The sequence below is a fragment of the Ceratotherium simum genome, chromosome 8, assembly GCF_057802395.1.
Source record: "Ceratotherium simum simum isolate JZ-2026a chromosome 8, ASM5780239v1, whole genome shotgun sequence".
NCBI classification, from domain to species: domain Eukaryota; kingdom Metazoa; phylum Chordata; class Mammalia; order Perissodactyla; family Rhinocerotidae; genus Ceratotherium; species Ceratotherium simum.
The window spans coordinates 6,152,144-6,178,555 of NC_141907.1; the positions used below are offsets into that span (position 1 = coordinate 6,152,144).

Sequence of the window (26,412 nt, forward strand, 5' to 3'; positions counted from 1 at the left end):
GGCAAGAGGGATGCGAAGGGGAGTCCTTTGGCTTCTGGCCCTGTGGCCACTGCTCTTCACATCCCACAGTCAAGGCTGCGCTGTGGGCACCTTGAGGGCGGGGAGTGTCATGTGTTGGCTTCTGGGCTTTTGTGGGGGATCCCTAAATAAATAACACTCCTCTTTCTGGGCCGGATTCTGAACAAATTGAAAAGTCAGTACATGGAACTGGAAAGATGGAATGAATGTGTCACCTTGGTTGGCTTTGTGAGTGATCGGAAGTGGAGGCGGGCAGCTCAGTGACTTGGGGAATTGAGGAGATAGCAACACTGTTCACTGAGCTCAGAGAATGCGGGCAGCTGTAGAGCACTCCGATCTTGTTTAGCCAGAAGAGGTACAGCCCTTTCCCTCTGCCACCATCGCCTTCTGCCTTCCTGAGTCTCTGCTCAGCCAGCCCAGCCACCACCCCACGCTCCCCCCCTGGAGACCATGCCCTCTGGACCTTGACTGCTGAAATTGCTGTGCCCTTCGCTTCACCTTCCCCTGTGTACCTTCCCCTGACTTGGCTCCACCAACACATTGCACTGTCCAGTGTCTGTGGTTTGAACTTGGAGCCTGAAGGTTTGCTTTCAGCTTCTTCCCTCCTCTCCTGAGCACTGGTGGGAACTGGGGAAGGACCCTTGGCTTCTCTGAGTTTGTGTTTCTTCACCTGTAAAGTGGAGTGTGTTTGTTTTCTGTGGCTGCATACCACATGGCCACACATTTAGCGACTTAAAACAATACCCACTTATCATCTCAGTTTCCATGGTCAGGATCTGGGCACAGCTTAGCTGGGGTCTCTGCAGGGTCTCACAAGCTTGAGATCCAGGTCTCAGCTGGGCTGTCTTCTCCTCTGGGTCTCGGGGTCCTGGTCCCAGCTCATTCTGATAGCCAGCAGAATTCACTTTCTTGCAGTTGTAGAGCCAGGCCCTCGCTCCTATCGGCTTCCCTTCTCCAGAGACAGTTCACAGCATGCTGCTCGCTTCTTCTGGGCCAGAGGAAAGTGTCTCTCTCTTCAGGAAGGGCCCAGTCCCTCTTTTCAGGACTGCCACCTCATTAAGTCAGACTCACTCAGGATAATCTCCCTTCTGATTAACTCCGAGTCCACTGATTAGGGACCTTAGTTACCCGTGAAGTCCCCTTCACCTGTGCCATAATAACCTGATCACAGGATGACTGTCCCGTCGTAGTCAAAGTTTATGTCCACGCTCAAGGGGAGAGGATTTACATGACGTCTACACCAGGGGCCAGGAGTCTTGGGGGTGGGCTTAGAATCCTGCCTCTGCACGTGGAGTTAATAACACTTCCCTCCTGGGATGTGAGTCCTTTGAGGTAACGGAAGTGAGAACATGTCAGGAACTCAGTCAAGGTGAGTCTCCTCCCTTCCCTCACACTGGAGCACAAAAAGTGTAGGCATTCATGTGGCCATTTCTTAACTCCTCTTTGCCTTTTTTTTTTACACAAATCATCTCAACTTGGGCCTGATTGTTGGTATTCTTCTCTTAAACTAAGTTAGGAATGAAAGGTGATGGAAATAAGCTTGAGAGCCCAACAGGACAGTCCACCGATATTTCCAGTTTACAGGCTATTACAGGCAGTTTGATATGCAAATTTCCACCCCTCTGAATTTTCCACTTTGAGATTGTTCTGGAAAACATTAAGATAACAGGGGAGGATAGGTTGCAATAGCATTTCCCAGAGCTTAGCAGCCTCATCATTGTCAGCTTGGGACATTGTGTGTGTGTGTGTGTGCGCGCACATGTGTGTTCCGTGTGTATGCATGTGTGTTGCTCTGTGTATATGTATGCACTGTGTGTGCATGCATGTGTATGTTCCTGTGTTATGCATGCACGTGTGTGTGCAATGTGTGTTGCTGTGTGCATGCATATGCACTGTGTGCATGCACGTGTGAATGTGTCTGCATGTGTGCACTTGCAGAGTGCACGCGTGTGCCTGTGCATGCCTGTGTCGGTGTAGCAGTCTCTCACGTGCTGCCTCTTCTCTCCACAGTCTGCTGTCGAGTGCAGCAGCCTCCTGAGGACGCTCCACGGCCTGGAGCAGGAGTGCTTGCGGCGGTCTCTGGCCCTGCAGCAGGAGGAAGACTTTGCCAAGGCTCACAGGCAGCTGGCGATTTTTCAGAGAAACGAACTGCACAATATCTTTTTTACCCAGATAAAAAGTGCTATTTTCAAAGGAGAACTGAAGCCAGAGGCAGCTAAAATGCTGCTGCAAGATTACTCTAAAATACAGGTAATGCCTCAAATCAGGCTCGCATGAGGGCAGAGTAAGTTTCCTGAACTGTTTCAGTGAATTTCTCTGCTCCCAGAGTTAAGTCCTGCCTCTTCTTGGTGCTGTGTACCAGTGAACTAACCTTCTTTTCCTTCCACCTCTTAATGTGGGGGTGAGGGGCAGGGCAGATGGTGGCTTAAAGCACAGGCCTTGGGCTCAGGCTGACCTGGATGTGAATTCCAGTTCCATGACCCATCAGCTGTGTGAATTTAAGCAAATTGCCTAACTTCTCTGAGCCTCAGTTTCCTCACCTGTAAAATGGGGGTAATAGAACACATTCACAGGGGTGTGATGAAGATTTAAAGAGCTGATTCATGGAAAGCCAGTGCTTGGTGCAATATATGTCTACCCTATATAGCAGTTAAAATAATAGAAATATATCTGTGCATATACGTGTGTGTGTGTGTGTGTGTGTGTGTATGTGTAGGGTTTACGATCTGTGTCTAGATATTCCTGGGTGAATTTGTGTGTATTTTGGCATATAAGCTTGAGTGTGAATGTTGCTGAACCAGACTGAATAAATTCCTAGATGATAGTGAAGACAGTTTATCTGAGATTGTCAACATTGCTGTGGAATTTCTTATGAGGCCGGCATGAAGCACTTTACATGCACACACACACACACACACACACACAGAGTGAAATCACTGGTGTGCAGTGTTGTGCCAGATTTCTGTCCTGGCCCAGGCCCGGTGAGTGAGGGCCGCTATGGAGCAGGGCCATGGCGGGAGAAGACCATGTGATCACCGTGAGCCTTTCGGGATGAGAGGGCCACTCCCAGGAGGCTCCCAGAAGGGAAGAGAACAAGCCGCCTGTCCATTTTGATCTACGTTTTTCCCACTAAAACTCCAGTGAGAGTAAATAAAGTAAGAATTCTATCATATTCCTAGTTACGTGTTCAGACCCCACGGCATCACTCAGATATTAACAGGTTTTGTTGTTTTATTCCTCATGGTGGGCAATGGCCAAGAACATTCAAGTTAGAAAGAATGTGTGTTAGTGTTACTGCTAGGATCAAAGAAGTAACTACACAGGTGATAATGATACCCTGGCACAGACTTCTCTGACCAGAGCTGTTGGAGTGTTTGAGAACGCCACCTGTGCGTTTCCTTCCATGCTGGACACAGGTCAGCCGGCTCACATGGACCCAGTTCTGTGGAGAATAGGAGTATCACTGCAGTGTTCCTGTTATAGTAATTCTGCCGCCGGCACTTCATGGGGAGATGCTGGCATTCAGCCACATCTGAGGGACCGTTTGGCTTCCACTGTCGATAGTGCCAGTTCTCAGGCGTCCACAACTGGAAATGTGACAGTTTTTGTGTGGAAAAGACACTGTCTGTGACATCAAATGTAGCTTATTGAACCAAGTGATGATATTTTCAGTAACCATTGCATGGACAATATTTCCATAGATGGAGAAAAGAGAGCAGAGCCGATCAGCGGGATAATACCACTGAGGCTAATGTTCTAATTACTGCTGGTCTAATTACTGTGGCACCGGTTAACAGCTGGGGTTTTGGAGGCAGCCTGTTATGAAGTTAAAGCACAGGCCCTGGCATTTCATTGCTGAGGTCAAGTCCCTGCTCAACCATTTACCAGCTGTGTGATGTGGACTCAGTTTCCTCATCTGTGAAACGGGAATAATAGTATTCTCTCTCTAGATTAAGTTAGTTGAGGTAAGAACCACTCTGGGCCCAGTGCCAGGCCCAGAAAAGACACCCACTATAAGCTTGGTTATTATTACTCTCTTGTGTTTGGTCAAGTTTTGTTCATTTTGTAGATTGAGAAAAACTTCTCACTGCTCTTTGTGACTGTGCTCGTCTCGTCTCCTCTGAGTGTGGGTGCTCTGGGGGTCATTTATCCCAGAACTTAGCACCTGTTGTGGTGCTGTGTTTTGGGAACTCCGCATGGAGGTTTGTGACCTTGTGCATGGGTGAAGGATGAATGACTGACAGTAACATTTACATTCCGTTTCTCAGGGCAGTGAAGCTGTTCTGATAACTCTTTACCATCTGGGTCTAGAATGCACTTTTCAAAGCCCTGATTTCTTGTTAGTCTGTGATATTCCTATAAGCCTTTGTGAAGGGCAGGGAGGTTTAACGTGATAATCCCAGTGCTTCTATTCCTGTGCATTTTATTCAGAAAGGAAAAGTAATATTTTACATGTCTAGAAAGAATTTTCTCTAAATTTTAATTAGCGCATTTTCTCGATTTTCTTTTTAAACAGGAGAAAGTAGAAGAGTTAATGGACTTTTTCCAGGCTAGTAAGAGATATCATCTAAGTAAAAGATTTGGCCACAGGGAGTACCTGGTCCAGAACATACAGTCATCAGACACCCGGGTGCAAGGCCTTCTGAGCACTGCGGCCGCTCAGCTGAGCCTTCTCATCCAGAAACATGAGAGGTAAACCCGAAAACCATCCCAAATGGTGCAAACGACCCACCTCGCCCCAACGTCCCTCAGCCAAGGACATAGACTTCTGCTCATTCATCGTATGACTGGCCACTCCTTCCTTATGACGCTCTAGTTGTAAGAATCCTTTGCATTATAGAATTTTAAAAACATACACGATAGTCAAGACAACCGTACTGTGAACCTCCCCTGTGCCTGTCATTCAACTTCAGTAGGTGCCAACTCATGGCCAATCTTGATGTAGCTATCCCTCCCCACCCTGGTTTATTGTAAAGCAAATCCTCAACGTTTCACTGAGAAATCAGTGGTGGAGGCTTTTGTTAACTGTGCAATGGGAGAGCCCACTTCTCTTTGACCTCTAGCACACTACTGGCTCTCGCATGCACCTTTGGAATGAAGTGTAAATATATAGATGCTGGTCTTGGATCCTGAGTGGCTTTTCTCAGCAGCACTGGGGTACCATGCAGTCAGGTGAATGGTGGTGACGCAGGTTCTCATCAGCACAACTGTTATGGAACCCAAACACAGGTTCTTTTACCTGCCGCACAGTAGGGCGTATAAAGAAAAAACTGAAACACCAGGCTTGTGGCAAGGAAAGAGGTTTACTATTATCGAAAGGCAGCCAGACGAGGAGATGGGAGTTAGTTAGAACTCAGATCCACCTCCCCAAAGGAAAAAAGGTAGGGGTTTTTATTTGAGGTGTTAGGTAGGGGAGGGGAAGCTGTGACTTTGCAGGTCGGCACCTTCCCACCAGCCCACGTTTGGCCTTGTGAGGCTGCTTGCAGGGAGGAGAATGGCGAGATAAGAGAATCCGCAGGTGGGTGTCCTTGGTTGTCTGTCTCCGTGGTGGATGGTGGATCTGGCATCAGTTTCCCTGTAATAAAACTTCCAAGGACTCATAACTAACCAAAATGTTAGCATGAGGCCACCTGGGCTCTAACAATTTCTAACTTCTATTTGCCTTGTGAAGTTCAGGGATACAAAGGTTTAAAAAAACGATATTTATGTATGAATGTAACTTAGAGAAGCAGGGAGAGGGGATGGGTGCTTTTGGTTTTAACCCCATATATGCTGGGTTTAACGCAGGGGAACTGATATCAGGGCCGGTATCACAACCTCTCACCCCTCCACCGCCGTTCTTCTCAGCTAGTCTTTGAGGTGCTTAATTGTAAACAATGAAACTTATTCTTTTAATTGTAAACAATGAAATTTATTCTTTTAATTGTGAACAATGAAATTTATTCTTTTTAGGTTACGAGAAGCTCGAGAATGAATAGGGACATGACTGTAAAGTTGGCTTTCTTACCATGATTCATGGTTTTATGAATTGGCTCTACCACCTGGGTAATTTTATTAGAACTTTGCAGCTCTCTTGCTCTATTTCATGAGGATTCTGTAAGGTGCAAATTATGTGAACATTCCCTACCCAAAGATGCTAATGAATTTGTCACCGCAATTGACTTGACATTCCTGATTAATTTTCACTCAAGTGAAAGAAACAGCTCCTTGCCTTGAACTGAAGTGCCCGACAACCCATTGTACTGTTGTAGGCGGTTACCGGGGAAATGTGGTTTACCTTTGATTTTTAAATTCTATTTTAAAAGGCTGGCACACCAGTGGCGCAAGCAGTTAAGTGCACGCGCTCTGCTCCAGCGGCCCGGGGTTCGCCAGTTCGGATCCCGGGCGCACACCGACGCACCACTTGGCAAGCCATGCTGTGGCAGTGTCCCATATAAAGTGGAGGAAGATGGGCACGGATGTTAGCCCAGGGCCAGTCTTCCTCAGCAAAAAGAGGAGGATTGGCAGATGTTAGCTCAGGGCTGGTCTTCCTCACCAAAAAAATAAATAAATAAAAGGCTAGCACAGACTTATATTTCTAAAACATGTATCTACCATTCATTCATTCACCTATTCATTCCTTCAGGAAGCTTCCATTGTGAATCTACCCAGTGCTAAGCAGAGGGCCCAGTCCAGGGATGCAGCAGACTGGGAAGAGTCATACTAATAGCGGTGGCAACAGAGTATATCAGTCAGGGTCTCCAGAAGAACAGAGCTCATAGGATAGAGATGAGGAATGAGCTATGTAGTTATGGAGGCTGAGAAATCCCACGATCTGCTGTCTGCAGGCTGGAGACCCAGGAAAGCCGATGGTATATTTCAGTCTGAATCCTAAGGCCTGAGAACCAGGGGAGCTGATGACGTAAATCCCAGTCCGAGGGCAGGAGGAGATGGGATGAGATGTCTTAGCTCAGTAAGGAGGCAGGAAAAAAGGAGCGAATTCCTCCTCCTTCCGCCTTTTGTTCTATTCAATCCCTTAAAGGGTTGGATGATGCTCTCCCGCATTGGAGAGGGTGATCTCCTTTACTGAGGCCACCGATTCAAGTGCTAATCTCATCCGGAAACACCCTCACAGACACACCCAAAGACAATGTTTAATCTGGCACCTGCCCTGTGGCCAGTCAAACTGATGCTAGAATTAACCCTCACACAGAGTATTCCCTGCCTTTGCCTTTTGGACTTTGCTTATGCCATTCCTGTCACCAGGAATTCCTAATCCACCATCTCCTCTTGGAAGAGTCTGTCTGTACCGCATGGTCCCCGTGAATGTTACCTTCTCCCAGAACTCCTGCCCAGTTCCAGCCATAACAGGTGATTTCTCGCCTGACATGGAGCTTTCTCTGCACATCTCTAAGGACACTGACATGACCCCTCCTGTAGTTTAGTGACATCTGAGTGTCCTTCCCCTTCTCCTCCTGCAGGGTAAAGATTCTCCTATTCAAACCAAACTACTGTGGAGATGACTGTTCAGCCACAACGCAGTCCAGCTAACGGTGAGTTTGCGGAGGGCGTTAGCTAACTCTGCCTCTTTTCCCCTAGAGCAGGGTACTTGGATGAAGACCAGATGGAGGTGCTGTTGGAGCGGGCTCAGACAGAAGTCTTTTCTATAAAACAGAAGTTGGACAATGACTTAAAGCAGGAAAAGAGAAAGCTCCACCAGAAATTAATAATTAAGAGAAGACGAGAGATGCTGCAAAAGGTATTTAAGGAATTATGCTCTTTATTCTTTGCATAGCCGTTTCTGAACACCCACTGAGTGCCAGGTACCACGCCAGGCATTGCTGTCAGAGAGCTAGGGTCCGGAGGGTGACTGGGCAGGTGTCGTGATGTGCCATCTATGCTTGATTTTCAGAATGTTCCACAGGTCCTATCCAGCCTCAGTAGAGCAGAGAGCGAGCCATGGTGGATTAGTAAAGTCTGCCTGGGCGACGAAATGGGAGTGCTGATTTGAGTGGATAATGACAATGATAGTGCTAAGTGTGTTATATAAGACATCTTATTTAATCCTTACGTTAGCCCTGTGAAGTAGTAACTACTGTGTTCTCTCTTTTTTTTTTAATGAAGATACTGAGGCTTAGAGAGCTGTTCAGGCTACTATAACAAAACACCACAGGCTGGGTGGCTTCTAAATGACAAACATTTATTTCTCCCACTTCTGGAGGCTGGAAGTCCAAGATCAGGGTGCCAGCATGGTGGGTTCTGGTGAGGAGAGCCCCCTCCGGGTTGCAGACTGCTGACTTCCTGCTGTGTACTCACGTGGTGGAAGGGGCTGGGGAGCTCTGCAGGGTCTCTTTTACAAGGGCACTAAACCCATTCATGAGGCCTCCTCCCAAAGGCCCCACCTCCGAATACCATCACATCGGGCTTTAGGTTTCAACATATGAGTGTTGGGGGAACACGAACATTCAGATCTCAGCATGAAGTTATGGGGCCAAGGTCAAATATCTAGTAAGTGGCAGACATGGGATTGAACCCAGGCCTGTCTGACTTCGGGCCTAAGTTTTATCCTTGACTCTAACCTGCTCAGCTGTTTGCCCGCCTTGAGAGAGGAGAGACCAACACATAATCACATAAGTGCATCATGATGTGCTCACTTCACGCCATACACAATGCGCTCTAACAGAGAGGAAGTTACTGTTTCTGCTGAGGAAGGCTTTACCGAGCAGGCGCAGCATAAACTGAACCCTGAGTGACAAATGCACGTTTGATGCATACAAGGCTGGAAAGGGCCCTGCAGGTGTCTTGTTCTAAGGTGGAGCAGTCAACCCAGAATGCCCTGCTGTGCCTGGGAGCTCTGAGAACGTGAGGAGCTGGAGTCTGCGGAGGGATGAGGGCAGGGGCTGGAGGAGGCATGCCCAGGAATGAAGGCATGGTGTGCCAGGCTGAGGGATTCACCCTCCATCCAAGGACAGTGGGGAACGTTGAAGGATTTTCAGGAGAAGAGGATGCGATCAGATTTGGGATTTAGGAAGCTCTTGTGAGCAGCCTGTCGGATCCAGTTGGAGGATCCTGGGGTATAAACCCATGGGAGACTCCAGTGCTCGGCCAGGTGAGAGCTGACGAGGGCCTAAACTGCGACATGCCCTGGGCCGGGGGTGAGGACAGATTCAGAGGATGTGTGGAACGTACAGGATGACATCTAGGTGGTTGTCAGGTACCATTCAGGACGGAGGCAAGGGAATGAAACTAACTTTAATTTGATCGATAGAAACTCTGCATTTTGTTATCAAGTTTTGGGCCCAACATAAAGCCGTGATTCTTACCTTGACTGTTGAACTCCACCGCATCCGTGAGCATCACCTCATCCATCTCCATTTGCTAAAGGATCAAAACAATGGGCCCAAGCCCACATTCCTCTGATGTTCTGGCCTGATTCAAGGTTTGGATCTAGGAGGATGGATGCACTGCAGACATTCCAGCGGTCTTCCGTGAATATTAGTTCTTGCAGCTGCTTTTGATAAATCTTGTGAGTGGCACAAAGTTAGCACATAGCTCCACAAAGATGAAGGTTGACATTGTATCCCCAGGGCTGAGGACACAGAGTAGGTGCTCAGCAAGTATTTGTAGAATGAAGGAATTGGCATTCTCTGATCACCAGGACCCATGAACAAAAGGCAGATCAACCCGTGTCCTCACAAAATAGTACCAAGATTATCTGCAGGTGCAGTATTATAAATAACACCATGATGGACATCTTTATGCATGTCAGCTTTTTTCCCACCATGGGCCTTCGTGCCTACTGTTCCTTCCCCCAGGAATGTTCTTTCCCTGTATCTTAACCCAATTAAGATATGACCTCATCTCTCAGGTCTCGCTTGGATCTCCTTCCTTAAAAGCCTTCCTGGACCTCCTCATTTAAATTGCCTGTGATGGATCTTGGGGTTTTTTTCCCTTATAATATCATGATTTGCGGTTACTATGTGCCTGGGACATAGTAATAATAATAGCAGACATTTACTCTAGACCAGGCACTTCTCTAAGAGCTACCCACGTATTAAGCAACTCATTGAATCCTCACAAGTAGTCTGTGAGGCAAATTCTATTGTTATCCCCATTTTACAGATTAGGAAATCGAGCACAGAGAGGCTAAGACACTTGCTTTGGGTCACTCAGCTTATCACTGGAGGAGCCAGGATTGAACCCAGGCAGTCTGCCTCTTGGGCTTTACTACTCAACAAACACGTGTTGAATAAATGTTGAACCAATGAAGTTTTCACTGTATTTTGGGTTATTTTCTTAAGCATAATTTCCTAAATGTGATGTTGTTGGGGAAAGGCTATGGACATTCTGTGCCTCCTGCAACAAATTTCCAAAGTATTTTCCCAAAGGGCTGTCCCCACCGAGCCCTGTCCCTGTTTAATTTCCTTTCTGAAATTCCTGCCAGCACAAGGAGCAGCGGAAGGGGCAGCTGTCCGTCGGGGAAGCCTTCCGAGCTGCTGAGGGTGCGGACCAGTACCTGGGCCAATGGAGGAGCCTGATGGCGGACCACAGCGCCGCCCTGGAGGAGCTGCAGGAGCGTCTGGACCAGGCTGCCCTGGACGACCTCAGGGCGCTGACCCTCTCCCTGTCCGAGAAAGCCACCGAGGAGCTGCGGCGCCTCCAGAACTCAGTGATGACCCAGGAGCTGCTCAAGCGCACTGTGCCCTGGCTCTTCCTGCAGCAGATCCTGGAGGAGCACGGCAAGGAGATGGCAGCCCGGGCCGAGCAGCTCGAGGCCGAGGAGAGGGACAGGGGCCAGGAGGGCGTCCAGAGCGTGAGGCAGAGACTGAAGGACGACGCTCTGGAGGCCTCAACGGAGGAGCAGGCAGAGCTGAGACACTGGGAGCACTTGGTCTTTCTGTGAGTACCCATGTATGTTTCGATCATGTCCTCTCCACCCACTGGTGAGAGAAGGATCCCACCTGTGGTTATGGGGGTGGCCGAACATGCGACCCCCAACACTGGACAGTGAGGTCGACAGCAGTTCATGAGTCACCTGTACTCACAGCCATGGGGAGAGGGACACTGCATGCCACCCAGGGCTGCCCAGAGGTTGCAGAGTGAACAACAGGGGCAGTGGGAGGCAGGCTTTGTAGTAACAAGAGGGTGAGGTGCCCCCTGGTTCCCCCGGGAGGATGTGATTGGTTTGTTTGAATAATTGCATAGGCTGGCAGGGAACGGAAGCCCACTACTCAGGGATAAGCAGGCCCTGTGCCTGGTCCCTGTGATAAGCAGTGCTGCTTGACGAGGGGACTTTGTCCCGAGAGCAGAGTGGTGAGGCCAGCTTGCAGTGAGGCCCTTCCAGGCCCTCCCAGTTTCACCCGATGTCAAGGCAGCGCATATATGGGGCCTCAGTTTAGGCCTCACAACACACTGCACCATCTCTTCACCTGGCCCCTTCATTCACTGATTACTTATTTGGGCCATTTATCTTGGTTATTAATTCTAGAACCATGTAATGACTTCCACCTCTGAATAGGATGTAGTAGGTCACAGCTGGCCAACACTCTTGCTGCAATAACTAGAAAATAATGAATAAATGGCACAACTAGGGGCAGGCCCGGTGGCGTAATGGTTAAGTTTGTGCATTCTACTTCAGCGGCCCAGGGTTCGCAGATTCAGATCCCGGGCACAGACATACGCACACTCGTTTAGCCATGCTGTGGAGGCATCCCGTATAAAAAATAGAGGAAGATGGGCACCAATGTTAGCTCACGGCTGATCTTCCTCAGCAGAAAGGAAGATTGACAGAGGTTAGCTCAGGGCCAATCTTCCCCACCAAAAAAATAAAAATAAAAATAAAATAAATTGCACAAGTAATGTTTTTAAAGACATGGGAGAGCTGTGGAAGCGATGAGCACTGGTCGAAGTGAAATTCCAGAGGGGCCAAGTTCAACAGTCTTTACTTCCCTGCAACATTTGCCAGTTCTTCGTGCAGACTGAGATTTGGCCTGGCTCCAAAAGGGGGCCCTTAGTGGTATGATAGAAACCAACAAAGACTTTGGCAGCTGTTTAGGGCTGGCACACCGGATTGGAAACTGGAGGAGCCCCAGACGTGGCCAGTATGTGGCTATGGAGAAGAATGAGATGTAGGCAGTGTAGACTGAAAAACCTGGGTTTGAATCCCAGCACCATCACCAGCTGTCTGAGTGTAGTCAAGTTACTTGACCTCTGTGAGCCTCATCTTTCTTGCCTGTAAGATGGGAACGACAATACTAAATCATTTAGGGTGCTTTCAGCAGCACAGGATCTATCAGGTTGTTTAAGAGGTGAAGAAAATACTTTATAAGAGGAATTCAGGAGGTGAATGTTTCCAGTTTTGATTCAGTGGCTCAATCACACTAGCAAGGACTCAGCTCTCACCTTCATTCTGCTCCACTCTCCTCAATGTGCTGCCTTAGTCTTTGGGCTCATCCCCTCATGGTTTCAGAATAGCTGCTGCAGCGCTAGGTGTCACACTCATCATCTCCTTTTAACATCTGAGGCATTGACCCTTTCGATCCTACTGGACAGGACTACATCGTAAGCCTATCCCTAACCATTCACTAACAAGGAGAGTGAAGTGGCCATGAGTGTCTTAGACCAGAGGGCAGCAAAATTTTTCTATGAAGTGCCAAATAGTAAATATTTTAGGCTCTGAGGGCTATGTGATTTCCATTACAGCTACTCAACTCTGCCTTTGTAGTGTGAAAGCAGCCATAGGCAATCCATAAACTAGTGAACCTGACGGTGTTCCAATAAAACTTTATTAACAAAAGCAGGCAGTGGGCCGGATTTGGTCCACGGGCTGTAGTTTGCTGCTTCCTGCCTTAGACCAATTGCAGTTCTCTCCCTGGGGCTGTGGGCGGGGGGCATTCCTATCCCCAACATTGTTGGAGAGTAACCCCTCTAAACAGAAGTTGAGCAACAAGGGGTAAGGAAGTGGCTCTAGTTTAGGTCATCAGCCATGTCTAGAAAATACCAGCTTTACAGCATCAATGAGAGGTTACGTGAGCTAGTATATTTAAATCTTTTAATCTAACGCTTGGTCCACAATAAGTGGATGATAAGTGGTAGCTGCTGTCATTACCACCATCATTCCTGTGCTGGAAGGGTTCAGGTTATCTGGGGAAACAGAAACATAAATAGCTGACTATGATAAATGAAGCATGAGCGGTTAACCACATTGGGATACACCATGGAGAATCAAGAGCTTTGTCAGGCTCTGAAGGAGGTACGTCTTGTGTGCCAGCTGCCGACCTGGTACTGGGAGCCAGAGATGAGCCATTGGTGCTTTGCCGAGGTGGGGGGAGACTGAGGCTGGCGCAGCTTGATAGGAGGTCCTGGTCCTTATCTGGGTGTGAAGCGGGGAGACCAGTGCCTGGTGTGAAGGAACAAAATGAAAAAACCAACAGCAACAATGGAGATAAACAGTGACCACCATCTACACAGTCTATTTACTTAGAGAAACTAAATAACTGTTTACGTGTAATGACGTAATTGTGCCCATTTGGCAATAACATAGAGCCTCTTTTCCCTTTGACCAACAGACCCACCAGTCAATAGTCCTTAAAGTTGCTTTTCCTTTAAACAAACAAACAAACCCTGAAAACCTCGTTCAAGCAAATAAACAAACAAAACCCAAGTCCTTTTAGTATTCTTTTCTTGGTATAGACACTCCGCAGTTTAAGTTGAATCTTAGTCACAATTTAAATTCTGAATCGATAGCCCTGTTAGTAGAAATGGTTGCCCCGACGTAGGATTGGGGAAGGGATGTGGTGGGTCTGGGCTGGGGGAGAGGGAAGGGAATGAGTCCTTGTCAATCTATCTGCCCAGTCCCTCTCAATCTATCTACTGCCCTCCCTCTCTGTTGATCCTGTCTGCTCTGTGTGCTCAACATCAGTGGTCCTCCCCGTCTGCACCGAGGCCTGGCCTCTTCCTGAACCCTTGAAGGACATCAGACAGCATAGCACCTTTCTGCAATGCCCCTCCATCCTTGGTGGCCATTACCTCCCGTGGACCAGGATCTTCCTGGCTTCAAGATTTAATGCTTCTCCTAGACTCTACTCTTCCCTGAGGACTGCCCTTGCTGCCAGGGAGAAGAGGTCCCAGGTGTTTGCAGAGAGTGATGCTGTCTTAATATAGATTAAGTGACCTCTCGGCTCTTTCTCATCTCTTCTTTATGGTCTCTCCTCATTTGTTTCCCAATCTCTGTTACTGTTTGTTTTCTTGAACAAACAAGAGGCTGTCTCTTCCAAGCCCAGAAAAATCAGTTCCTTAAACGCCACTTCTTATTCCCATGAACTGCTCTCAGCACTAATTGTTCAACTCAACCTACATTCCACTAAAGTCTCTACACATTCCAGCCTGCTCTGGACCCTTCCACGCATATGAAGTAGACTTGACATTCCTATTACCAGATGGTCATTTTCTTCAACTTCATTTGGATCCATTTGCAGGGAGTATTACTAAAGCCGCTGCTGATCTGGTCATTCACCAGGAAAAGAGAAATCTCATTTTGCTATCAGAAAACTCTTTATGATTTTTTTAAGGGTTAAAGAGGGTCAACTCACAATGCACGCAATGTGAGTCTGCGTACATACCTTGCTTATTTAAGATTCCAAAAGCTTGCAGCCTTTATTTCTGAGGCATTGTGTAAAAATGGCTTTGCACAATAGTTTTGAAACACATTTTTATAAGCTTCTCGATTTCGAGCAAGATGGAGTTGCTGTAAACCTGGTCGAATAAAGCAGAAATTAATAGGGACACATATTTTCGCCAAGGAAAGCAGTCTTGGAGACTTATTTCCTAAACTCCTGTCTGGATTTTAAATTCCTTCAGGGCAAAGACCCCGTCTCCTGTATTTCTGTGTTGTCTTGGGGCCTGTGTAGTAGAGGTTAAGACAAGACCACCCAGGGCTGATCTGGTTTGAAGGTGGGGAAGAATTGTGACTCGGATTCATTTCAGAGTTGCTTTCCCTTTGGATTCCGTATAACCAGCAGACACAGGGGCAGAGATTCTCCACGAGTAGCAGCTGCAGTTTCCTGAGATCCTGTAAAAAATCCATGGGCCCCATGGAGCGTGGAATCCAAGACAGGGGTGTCAGCAACGTTGGCTCGGGGCCTTCAGACTGTTCCTGGCTGGGGGCCCATATCAGCCCTGGAGGTCCTGTCTGTTTCCACGAGAGAACTTCCCAGCTGAGCCGCAGTCCCACACTCCCACTTTGAGATTTGGGTGCGGTAGCCCCGGCTCTCGCCTCCCACAGTAGTTTCCTGCAGATATTTCTGAATTTAAAACATCCACAAAGCATATTTTATGCAGCCAGTGCTGATCGAACGTTGCCAGAATAACCAAAGAGAATATTTGTTGAATGAATAAATGAACAGACGCACCACACATTTCCCAAAGCAAAAAGGAAGAGCAAAGACTTCTTTCATTGCTCCGTCCTGGGTCAGGGAGGAAATTCTGTCCAGAAGTGCCCAGCAGACTTCCCCTTACATCTCATTGACCACAACTGGGTCCCGAGGGCAGGAAGTGAGCTGTGGCCATTCTTTTTTGCAGAGTGGGCTGTGGGCCTTGCCAGAGAGGAAGGGGGGATGTTCCTCAATTTCCTCATCTGTAAATTGAGGACTGAGTTGTCAGGAGGATTAGCGATGCTGTAGGTAAATGTGTTTGTTTCCCTGGGGCTGCTGTAGCAAATTACCACAAACTGGGGCTTGAAACAACAGAAATGTACTGTTTCACAGTCCTGGAGGCCAGTAGTCTGAATCAGGTGTCTGTCGGCAGGGCGTGCTCTCTCTGGAGGCTGGAGGAGAGGCTCTGCTCCCTGCCTCTCTCTTAGCTTCCGGTGTTGCCGGCAATCCTTGGCACTGGTTGGCTTGTAGCTACATCACTCCAGTCTCCGCCTCTTGTCGCATGGCCGTCTTCTCCCTGTGTGTCTGTCTGTCTCCTCTTCTCATAGGGACACCAGTCTTAGTGGATTAAGGGCCCAGCCTACTCCAACATGACCTCAACCTACTTCTTAATTCTATCTGCAAAGATTCTATTTCCAAATAAGGTCACAGTCACAGATACCGGGGGTCAGGACTTCAACATATCTTTTTTGGGGGACACACCTCAACCCTTAACAGTAAGTCACTCATTGCTTGCAGCGTGGAACAGGTTTTCTCTAAACGATCATCATCGTTTAAGACCGAGCACAAGGGCCCCCCATTCCGTGACCCACTTGAGCTGAGTGGGGCATCTGTCCTCTGGGGCACTGTTCCTACTCACAGTGTGCTGCTCAGCAGGCTCACTGGGTGGTCTTTGTTTTCATGTCTGTTTCTGAAGTGAGACCAGGTTATCTTCAAGGTCATGAGCTCTGGAGGGCCTCTTGCTCCTCACAGATTCCGGCACATCTTGTCTCATTCAGCTTTTATTCTCAGCTCCAGTGTGATGTGTCTCACACAGCACACATTAGGTGCTCAAGAAATCCCTGGGGAATGAGTGCATGATTAAGGAGATGATTTTTTTCCCCTGACATTCATTTCACTCATAGATTTTGAGCTTTAAATTTCCAGCTCCCCCCACCCACCCAGCACAACCCCCAGTGTTTTCTCTTGATGAGAGCGTATCCCTGTAATTGCTTTGCCAGGAAGCTCTGCTCCTCGGCCTTCTCCCTGTCTGAGGAGGAGCTGCTCCAGATGCGGCAGGAAGTTCACGGCTGCTTCGCTCAGATGGACAGGAGCTTGGCCCTCCCCAAAATCCGGGCCCGAGTCCTGCTGCAGCAACTGCAGACTGCTTGGCGAGAAGCAGAGTTCCTGAAACTGGACCAGGCCCTGGCTGCCCCCGAGCTGCAGGTAGGATGGACATCTCGGGGGCCTGATTGCAGGGGTGGGGTGTCTCTGATCTGCTGGTCCTACGGGATCTGGCCCGCCCGCCCACCCTGGGCTCATCTTATCCTACCCTCCCCCGTCCTCTCCTTTCCAGCCATGTTGGCATCTTGCTATTCCTGGAACCACCAAGCTTGTCCTAACCTTCAGGTCTGTAGTGGACACCACTGGTGCTTGGGTCTTTGCACTGTCCACCAGTGGCCGTGAGTGTCGGCCACTCACAGTTCACAGCTACGCCCCTCTCCCAGCCAGTGACTCACTCAGGTACAAAAGGCCGGGCCCTTCTGTAGGTGGCACGATAGGATGCTCACCTCAGCTCAAGTGGGTCAGGAGAAGGGTGTCTCTCCCACTGGGCCGTGTAGGATGGTGATTGACAGCTGCCTTTAGTGAGCACCTGTGATGTGCCACAAGGGCAGATGACTCTTGGGTGCAGTGTCTGCTCGAGAGCGCCCGTGAACCAGTCAAGGCCAGACCTTACCCGAGACCCCTGCCTCACGTGGCCCCTTTCCCCTTCTTGTCCTGGTTCCTTTACCCGCTACATGATGCTCCTGAAGAGCCCTCTCTCAGGAAACCGTGGGCGCCCCAGTCCCTGTCTCCAGCTCTGCCTCTGGGGATCCCGACCTGAGACAAGGCCTTTGAACTTGCTGTTTCCTCTGCCAGGAACACGCTTCCCCCAGAACATCACAGGGCCAACTGTTGTGGTCTATTCCCACGTCAGCTCCCGTCGCCTGCACAGAGGGCCTCCCTGAGCACCCACCCAAAAACCCCTCTCCCCAGGCATTCTTCATCCCGCAGCCATGTTTTGTGTCTTCATATGATTGACGGCTGTCCGGAATGTCCTGGTTTCTTGACTTGCTCATTGTCTGTGTCCCCACTACAGACAAGCTCCCTGACCCATTCACCACTCTATACCCAGCACCTAGGAGAGTGTCTGGTGCATAGCAGGAAAGCAATTAATTTTATTGACTGAACCAGTCAACCACCAGATGTGTGCACAGTGTCGGGGCTTCCCGTGAGGTGATGATCTGTTGAGATTGAAAACACATTAAAATCACTGCAGCTTACCTGATCTTACCTGAAGTTCACAGCAGTGCCAGGAGGTAGGTGTTATGTGCCCATTTTACAAATGAGAAAACCGACCAGCAGAGGAAAAGTGAACTGACCTAGGTTGGCAGGAGGTAGGAGACCTGGGCTTAGAACTGGTATTTTATGACTTTAAACCCCCTGCTTTTCCTTTCAGAGAAAAAAATATCAGACATATCCTTTCTGAATAAAAAACAGTGGACAGAAACAACTTGGAAGTTTTTATATTCTTTTATATTAAAAATAATTGAGGATTTTTTTTTTCTATTTCTGTTCTTAAAAGGATGCAGGATAAATAAAATGGTGGAAGCTAAAGAGCTAGGGACAAATTATCAAAAAAATCTTTTTAAAGGTTTTGGAACAATGAATAAAAATATTTCCGTACAACTGAAGTGAGGTGTGTTTCCCCTGCTTTTGAGCTGACCAGGGGCCGATCCTGGCAGGAGTTAAGTTTATGACTTTTAAGTTGTCCCAGGTGCTCGGTTTTGAAATGGAAACGGCCCTACACACTGCCTCAGAGGGACAGATGCGTCTGCCCCGGGCGTGAAGCGTGCTTGCTCAGCATCTGCCAGAAGGAAAGTGCAGGTCGGCAGGGGCTGGCGTCTGCGGTGGGCTGAGCCTGGCTCCCTTCGTAGGCACCGTCTGGAGAATGTGGAGGTGCAGATGGTGGCGACGTTGGCTGGCCGTTCCCTGAGCATTGAGGCCTGGGGCCAAGAGAAGAGGCTGGTCCAGCCTGCCCAGCCCCTGGCCCCGGGCTACCCCTCAAGCAGGGAGAGCAGCTGCATCACCAGGTTGAGCGCATGCGACCCAGGCCCTCCCTTGCCAGCCTGAGAGTGGGGGCGAGTTATCCTGCAGGCCAGCAGGATGGGGAGCTCTCGCTTTAAAGAAATTTTAATTTTTTATTTTTTCATCTGTAAAATGGGCATAATGAAGATTATTGTGGGAATTGGGTGGTCTAATATGTAGAAAAGAATTAGCTGGTGCTCCATACATTAACATTCCCTTGGGCCTCCCCCATCCTGTCTTCTCGCCACTAGGTAACCCCCCAATTTCCTCCGTGTTGGCCTCTATTTGGATTCAGGACCCTAAACAGAGACAGTATCTAATGGCTGATGTATCTGCCAGTAGCTCCCAGGGCTCCCAGATCATTTTCCAAATGAGCTTCAAAGGACCCGGTAGACTCCTCAAGAGATGCACGAGTCAGTTTGCCACCCGCTCTCTTCAAGGCTTTCCGTGGCTCCCTCTGCCAGGATATAAGTCCTGCCGTGATCTCAGGGCCCACGGGGTCTGGCCCCTGACCAGACGTGTGCTGGTAAACTGACCCTCGGGGGGGGTTCGGGGAGGTGGGGGCAGGGAAACCCCGATTTGTAGCATTTACCCATTTCCCTGGTGTAAGTACTCCTTCCAAGACCAATTTCAAGCTACCAACTTGACATCACTGTGCGTGGGGTTGGGAAGAGATGCACGTGATCAGCCCCGTGCCCCTGCCCCTGCCCTCACCCACCTTAGCTTTATCCCCTCCCAAGCCCAATCCATGCTCTGGGCTTCAGAGTCTTTCCCACCAGTCTGGCTCTATTCCTAAGGGGCGCTGACCCACAATTTCCTCTTTTTGGTGTTATCCCTGTTGATTGGGAGATGAAAACTAGTTTACTCATGGAATTAGCTGACCCCAGCCTGGGCATTTAGCGAGAGTAGGCTCAGGAGCTAGGAAACTTGAAGTCTAGTTCTCAGGGCTCCCATGACGTGGCATTAGGCCACCAATTCTGCTCTCCTGGCCTCAGTGTCCACCTCTGTCAAATGGGGGCTTTTGGACTCAGTGAATTACTGTGTTGTGCTTGCTTCCTCTGAGCGGGCTGGGGCAGGCACTGAGGACACAGTGTCCTCTCTTGTGTTGTTGTCATGGGCAGCCTAAGTGATTGTTCAGGAGCCTGGGGCAGAGTCTGATGGGCAGGCCCGAGTCCAGGTCTAGAGCAGGCTCTGGGAGATTGTGGGGCCTCAAGGGATGTGGTGAGAGAGAGGAGAAAGGCCAGTGGGCAAGCTGGGAAGGGAAGGAGACCGGCCCTGACTGGGGAGTGACTACCTGCCACATATTGCACTGGGCATCTTAGGGGTGTTGTGCTGTGTGGGGTCATGTTTTGCTGTTATGTCATGTCCTGTTGTTGTATTCTTATGTTATATTCTGTTGTGTTTCATCACGTTGTGTCGTGGTGTGCTATATTGTGTTATGTTGCTCTGTTTAGTATGTTATGTTGTTACGTTGATGTTATGTTGTGCTACGTTCTTGTAGTAATCCTATGAGGTAGATATTATTATCCCTGTTTTACAGATGTGCAAACTGAGGCTCAGAGATTGTAGCGTCTGCTGCACTCCTTCATTCGTTGAATAGTAATTTACTGAGCGCCCATGGCCTCATCTTCAGCCGCTCTCTCCCTTGCTCCTTCCATTCAAGCCCCAGCTTGTTCTTCTTCAGGGCCTGGAACCCGCTGCTTCAGAGTTTTGCAGGCCTGACCCCGTCCTGTCATTGGGTCTCAGCCGCAGTGTCACTGCTCACATCTGTGAAGTGTGCAGCTGTGCACGCTGTAGTCTGGGGGGATCCGTCCACGTTGATCTCTGCATGCACAGTGTCTCCTTGAGTTGACGCCACAACCACCCTCAGCAGCTGTTCACTCTGCAGGCGTTTTCCCTTCCTCGCAGCGTCAGATAACTCCCGCCCTCTCGTCACGGCCCCTTGTCTCTCATGGTGCTCACTGGCCATCTGAGGGTGTCTATTTGTTGTTTTCACGTTTACTGATTGTCTTCTCCATGTTGTGTAGGCTTCACAGGGACGGGGCCCTCTTCTATCCTGTTCCCCACTCAGAGAGCCTGACGGGCTGAGGTCCCACGGCTGGGGAGGAGGTGGACCTGGGTTGGCTCCGTGGTCTGTCTGACTGCAGGGCTCTGGCTCTGCCCACTAGAGTCCCTCTGCTCCCTTGCGGGGAGGAGCCCACCCAAGTGTGTGAAGACTGGAGGCCCATGAACCTGAGCTCCTTCCAGGAAGGCTTCCATCTTTCCTCCCCTCTCAGCCTCAGACAGCTGTGCGGTGCCGTGAGCTGCAGAAGCTTCTCCTGGCTCTGGGAGACTCGGAGGCTGCGTGAACTTGCTGGCGGGCACTTATTTGCCGCTGTCTCCTCTCACCCTGTCTAGCAACAGTCCAAGGCGAGAAAGCCGCGCTCCAAGAGTAAGAGCAAGATAGACCTTTTGAAGAAGTGCATCCAAGATAAAATCCAGCTCTTTGACGAACAGGCCTCTGGAGACCTGGTTGAAAAGGTCAGTGCTCCTGCTCATCTGCTGTTCCTCACCGCACACGCTGGGCTCACGGCCACCCCATGTGCAGGGGCACAGGCCCTTGGGGGCTACTGCTGTCCGTCTCCACCGAGCACCGTGGTTTTCAACTGCGGTCCTGCAGATGGACTCACCTCTGTCCTCCAGGCCTTTCCACCCGGTCCTTCTGTCTGGGATCTTCTCCTCCACTTCTCCACCTGGGGGTCTGCGGTTCATCCTTCAGACCTCACTTCTGCTGCCTCCACTGCCCGTAGGTGCTGCCACCTTTGTGCCTGGCGCTGGGCTGAGGCGTTTTCACGTGCTGCTTTACTTCCATCTCTCTTTTTGTCTTGCGCCCCCTCCTCCGTGCCCCCACAAGTAGCCTGGCCTGCCTCCCCAGCCCTGTCCCCCTCACTCCCTAGCTATAGTGTGCGTTCCTGCACACGCCGTGCACGACCACTTGGTGCTCATCCGTGTTCTTCCCTCCTCCCACAATTACTTTCCACCTTTCTTTACCTGGATAAAGGAACTTTGTTCTTAGCTGTCCTAAGGTGCTGCCTCTGTCCTCAGGTGTCCCCTCTTATCGTATCGAGCTCTGGGGCTGCAGCAATGACTGAGGCCATCCTGGCCCCTGCTCTCCTGGGGACACATTCTAGTTGGGGGAGATGGACAAAAAGCACTTAGGTTATAGGCCACTGTCAGCGCCACTAAGGAAATGAACAGGCTGATGTGATGGTGACGGGCTGGGCGTGGGGGCGGTGTGGTCGACTGTAGGAGGAGAGCCAGGTTAGGTCTCTGAGGAGGCACCGTGTCTGCACTGCCTGGTGCCCGCTGGTTCCCCCAGCCCTCAGCAGAGGTTCCCAGGAGGAGTGCGTTCAGAGAATGGACGTCAAACCCTGTTTCTGAGCTGCTGTTTTTCTTTCTACCTTCTTTCCATGTCCTTTGCCTGATTTTTATTTTTATTTTTTTTTAATGTAAGTGTATTTCTCAGAACACAAATGCATGATCTGGCAAAGAGCCATAGAACCTGTTCTGGGCAAGGTCAAGGGCTCCCTCCAGGTGTGTCCAGGTGGTTGATGTCTTAAGGGACCCCAGAAGTGGCCCCCCTAGTCCCACTCGTGTTCCATATAAAATTGAGAAATAAGACAAGAAGTAAGGCAGGTAGAGGTGAAAATATCATCTTTCATATAGTTAAAGGTTAATTCAGAAGATAGAAATTAGTGTGAGAGCCAAATGGGCTCGCTAAACAACCCTGGAATTAGACTCAGTCACCCAGTCACAGGTGTCCCCAGGGGGCCGGGGGCTGCCTGCCCTGGGGGAGCAGAGCAGAGGTGGAGATCCCGGAGCAGACCTGAGCAAGCCCGCCCAGTGTGTTCCCAGTTCCCCGAGGAGGAGGAGAGGAGCGGGGAGGAGAGGCAGGAACTACGCTAACTGAGCTCCCGTCACAGGGAGGGAATAGTGGCATGGGGGTCGGAGTGGGGTGTTTCCTCCCATCCATGGTGGTGTGTGACCCTCTGTTTGACTGAAGGTGGAGGCTGTCCAAGAAGGAAAAGTTGGGGTTTGGTTTGGCGGAGAGAATGGGTAGCCTGAGCCGTGCCGGAGGACACGGTGCCAGTTCTGAGGAAGCCTAGAGAACCTGCGGCCCCATGAAAGGCTGGGCTGCTGGAGTGCGGGGTCTCCCGAGGGGCTGGGAGAGCAGACCCAAGGGGGAAGGGTCTCCAGTGCCGGACCGAGAAGACGGGCTGAGTCTCACCTGCGCCATTGACGGAGGAGAGGGACAGGATGACTGATTGGGTGAGAAGATTCCATGGTTCCCTGAGCGAGACTCAGCCCACCTGCCCCGAGCTCACCTCTCTCACTTCCATGTGAGGCGTACATTTGTCCTCAGCACAAGCCAGACCCTTCACGTGGGCGGAAGACGCAGCCATCTACCCCAGCTCTGGAGGAAGGACTGGCATTTTCAAGGGTGATTTACATTTCATTTTCGTCTTATGCAATGATTTAAGAACTTAACTCCCCTCTTAAGATATAGTAGCATTTTAATAAGAATAGTGCTGACTTCTTGTTTGCTTTTGAGGCTCTGTGGCATTCCAGGCACCTTGCTGAACACTTTATGTATACATATATATCACACATTTGCAATAGGTACATATATTACATATATCAGCTAGATGTTATATATAAATATTAATAAGAGCTCATGTGATTTGAGAGCTAAGTTCTTCACGTGTTTTTTCCTTTAATGACATCACACATCCCATAAAATAAGCCACCGTCACCCCTGTATTGGAGAAGCACGAGGAGGTGCAGCAGCTCCAGGCTCACATCCCGGCGTCTGGCTTCAGACCCTGTGTGTTTGCCACTCTGCTGGCTTGTCTCTCCTTCAGTCCATTACGTGCTTTAACCCTCCTGACTTCCCTAAGAAGTAGGAACAATCAATATCCCTATTTTACACATGTGGAAACTGAGTCCCAGAGAGGTTAATGAGTCTGCCCAGGTCCTTGCAGCCAGGCTGGGGCAGATCCAGCACCCGAACCTAAAGCTCTCTCTCTCTGTTCGGCATTGCCAGGCCGCGTCTCAGCCGAATGTCCTGACCACAATTGACGGGAATGTTCCCACGAAATGTGGTTATTTCCACAGCAATGCGGGACAAACGTGCGTTGGCTCCCACATCTGTAAAATGAGGATTGTGACAATCATAACCCACTAGTCACGGGTTTTTGTGAGGAGCAACTGGGCAGGAAGGTGCTTTTTAACTTTAGAGTGCGCTACAGTGCTAGTTTTTTCCAATAATAGAGCAGCTCCATATGCGCCGTAATCCGGAGGAAGGCAGATGAGAGGCATTTGTCAGCTGTGACCTTTTAATGACAGGTGATCTTCAAAATCAGCTGTTTCGTTGTGGCAAGTGCCAATAGAATAGGTGCTCCCGAGTCAGCGGCTTTGATGTGCCTCCCGAAATTGATCGATTGCGTCTCCTAACATCCGAGCAGCAGTTGTCAGATTTTTCATTTGCAGGGTAATTGCAGAGAGAAATGACAGCCCTCAGTGTGAGAGGCAGCAGCTGAGAGTTCTGTGAGCATGTTTCGGGACTGGGAAGTCCCTGAAAGCTCACGCAGCCGTAGAGGTGGAGCTGGGTCTTGCTGACCACTGCCCAGGGACCCACTGCAAAGCCCCAGCCTGGCTGACAGTGTGCTGACCCAAAGGGACTTTGGCTTCACAGCGGGGGCTGCAGAGCAAGCTGGGAGCACATGCTGAGTGCCCCCTTTCTTTACTAGGATCCGTGTCAGATGCCCCCAACTCTCAACTCCAGGCTGATATGTGCCTCGTCTGGACTCTTCCTTCCGGAGATGTTGGGAGAATTGCCCAAGATCACATTGTCAGTGAGTGGTAGGGCTGGGGGTCGAGCAAGACACCGAGCAAGGTGTGTCTGCCTCCTTCCCCGTGCCTTTCCATCACAGCGTTGTGACCACAGTGAGCTAGCTGTGACAATGAGACAGCTTCGGCCTCCCAAGACGACTCTAGTGTTCTTCCCCACGTCCCCTCCCTTTCTTCCATTTTCCTTCTTTTCCTTGCCCTTCTCATCCTTCCCTTTCCCTCTTCTCCATCCACTTCCTCCTGTAGGGGATGTTTTGTGGAGTGTGCTCTCTGGGCCAGGCACTGTTGTAGGTTTCTCCTCTTGAGATCTTCTCCGTGTCACATGAGCAGCCAATGTGTGCTTCAGCCATTTGGAAGTTCGCATCCTGCTCTCAGATAGAAGATCCTCCTAACTAATCCGAGCTCCACCTTGAATGAATGGTTGTGTGACTAATTCAGAAAGAGTTGTATGACTGATTCAGGGAGGAAAAGAGAGACAGACAGACAGACAAATGTGAGCTTCCTGCCTTCCTACTGTTTCTGCACAGCTGATGGGTTAATGGAGTGAGGTGTCAGCTCTGGTCACAGGCAGCTGTCCTGAGAGGCTGGGGTGCACCTGTGATCAGAAACAGGATACTCAACCACGTACACCCAGTCCTTATGATGGGCTCATTACAAACTCACAGATGCACAGTTTTAAACCTGGAGGATGTTGGAGGGCATATACATTTTAGAATAAGTTAATCAAATTCCTAAAATTTCTGTTTTGATTGCATTAAACTTACAGGTTAATTTGAGAATTGTCTTCCCCTCCAAAAAGATGGAATGTTTCTTATTTTATTTGGATCTTCTTTTAGGATCTTTAATAGAATCTGCAATTGTTTCCATAAATAGGGTGACCATATATCTCGATTTGCTTGGGACAGTCCCAGTGTCCCCTTTGTCCCTTCCCATTAGCTCTCCCTTTCACTCTCAACTGGGGGATAAATCTTATGGTCATCTCACAAATAAGATCTTGTGTATTCTCTGTGGTGCTTCTCAGATACATTATAGATTTGATTGCAGTTGTGAATGATAATTTATCTTCAATTATATTTTTTACTTGTTTGATACTGGTGTAAAGAAATGTTACTAATTTTTATAAGTCTTTCCAGACTCCCTGGTTCTATCCCTGGAGCTGGGTCCAAGTCCTAGTTCGGCTACTTTCTAGCTGTGTGACCTTGAGCAAGTTACTTAATCACTCTGTGCCCTAGTATACTCGTCCTTCGAGTGTGGGTAATGGAAACACCTACCTCTTAGGATTGTTGTGAGGACTTATCTGTTGATTCTGCTGATTCTTTGCATAGTCAGTCGTAATATCTATAAATAATAACAGCTATTAGCCTCCCTTCCAATCTTTATTCCTCATTTCATTTTCTTATCGCTATTCCAGTGTCATGTCTGCTTGTTCCATCATCTCTCTCATCTCTACTGATTGATTTTCCTCCAGGTCATGGACCATATTTTCCTGCTTCTTTTCATGTGCTGTAATTTTTTATTGGATCCTAGGCATGGTGTATTTTACATACTGGGTACTGGATTTTCTTGTGTTTTCTTTAATAGTGTTGGAGTTTCAACATGTAAAGTTATTTGGGGTTAGTTTTATCCTTTCAAGACTTGCTTTTAGCTTGGTTAGGTGGGGTCAAGAGCTGCCTTTAGCCGAGGGCTAATTGACCCCCGCTGAGGCAGTACCCTGCTGGGGGCTCTGCCCGATGCCTTGTGTGCTGCGGGGTCTTTTCACTCCGGCTGG

At 49.3% G+C, this 26,412-nt stretch overlaps 1 protein-coding gene across 2 annotated transcripts in view; it reads left to right on the forward strand.

Moving 5' to 3' along the window:
• EVC2 (EvC ciliary complex subunit 2) overlaps window positions 1–26,412 on the forward strand; it is a 140,500-nt gene that overhangs the window by 73,928 nt on the left and 40,160 nt on the right. For both annotated transcript variants that reach the window (XM_014788876.2, XM_087434907.1), the window contains 6 exons: window positions 2,029–2,268; window positions 4,535–4,710; window positions 7,597–7,756; window positions 10,442–10,896; window positions 16,649–16,853; window positions 21,153–21,275. In XM_014788876.2, the coding sequence (XP_014644362.2) occupies window positions 2,029–2,268; window positions 4,535–4,710; window positions 7,597–7,756; window positions 10,442–10,896; window positions 16,649–16,853; window positions 21,153–21,275 (1,359 nt within the window). The remainder of the gene's footprint in view (window positions 1–2,028; window positions 2,269–4,534; window positions 4,711–7,596; window positions 7,757–10,441; window positions 10,897–16,648; window positions 16,854–21,152; window positions 21,276–26,412) is intronic.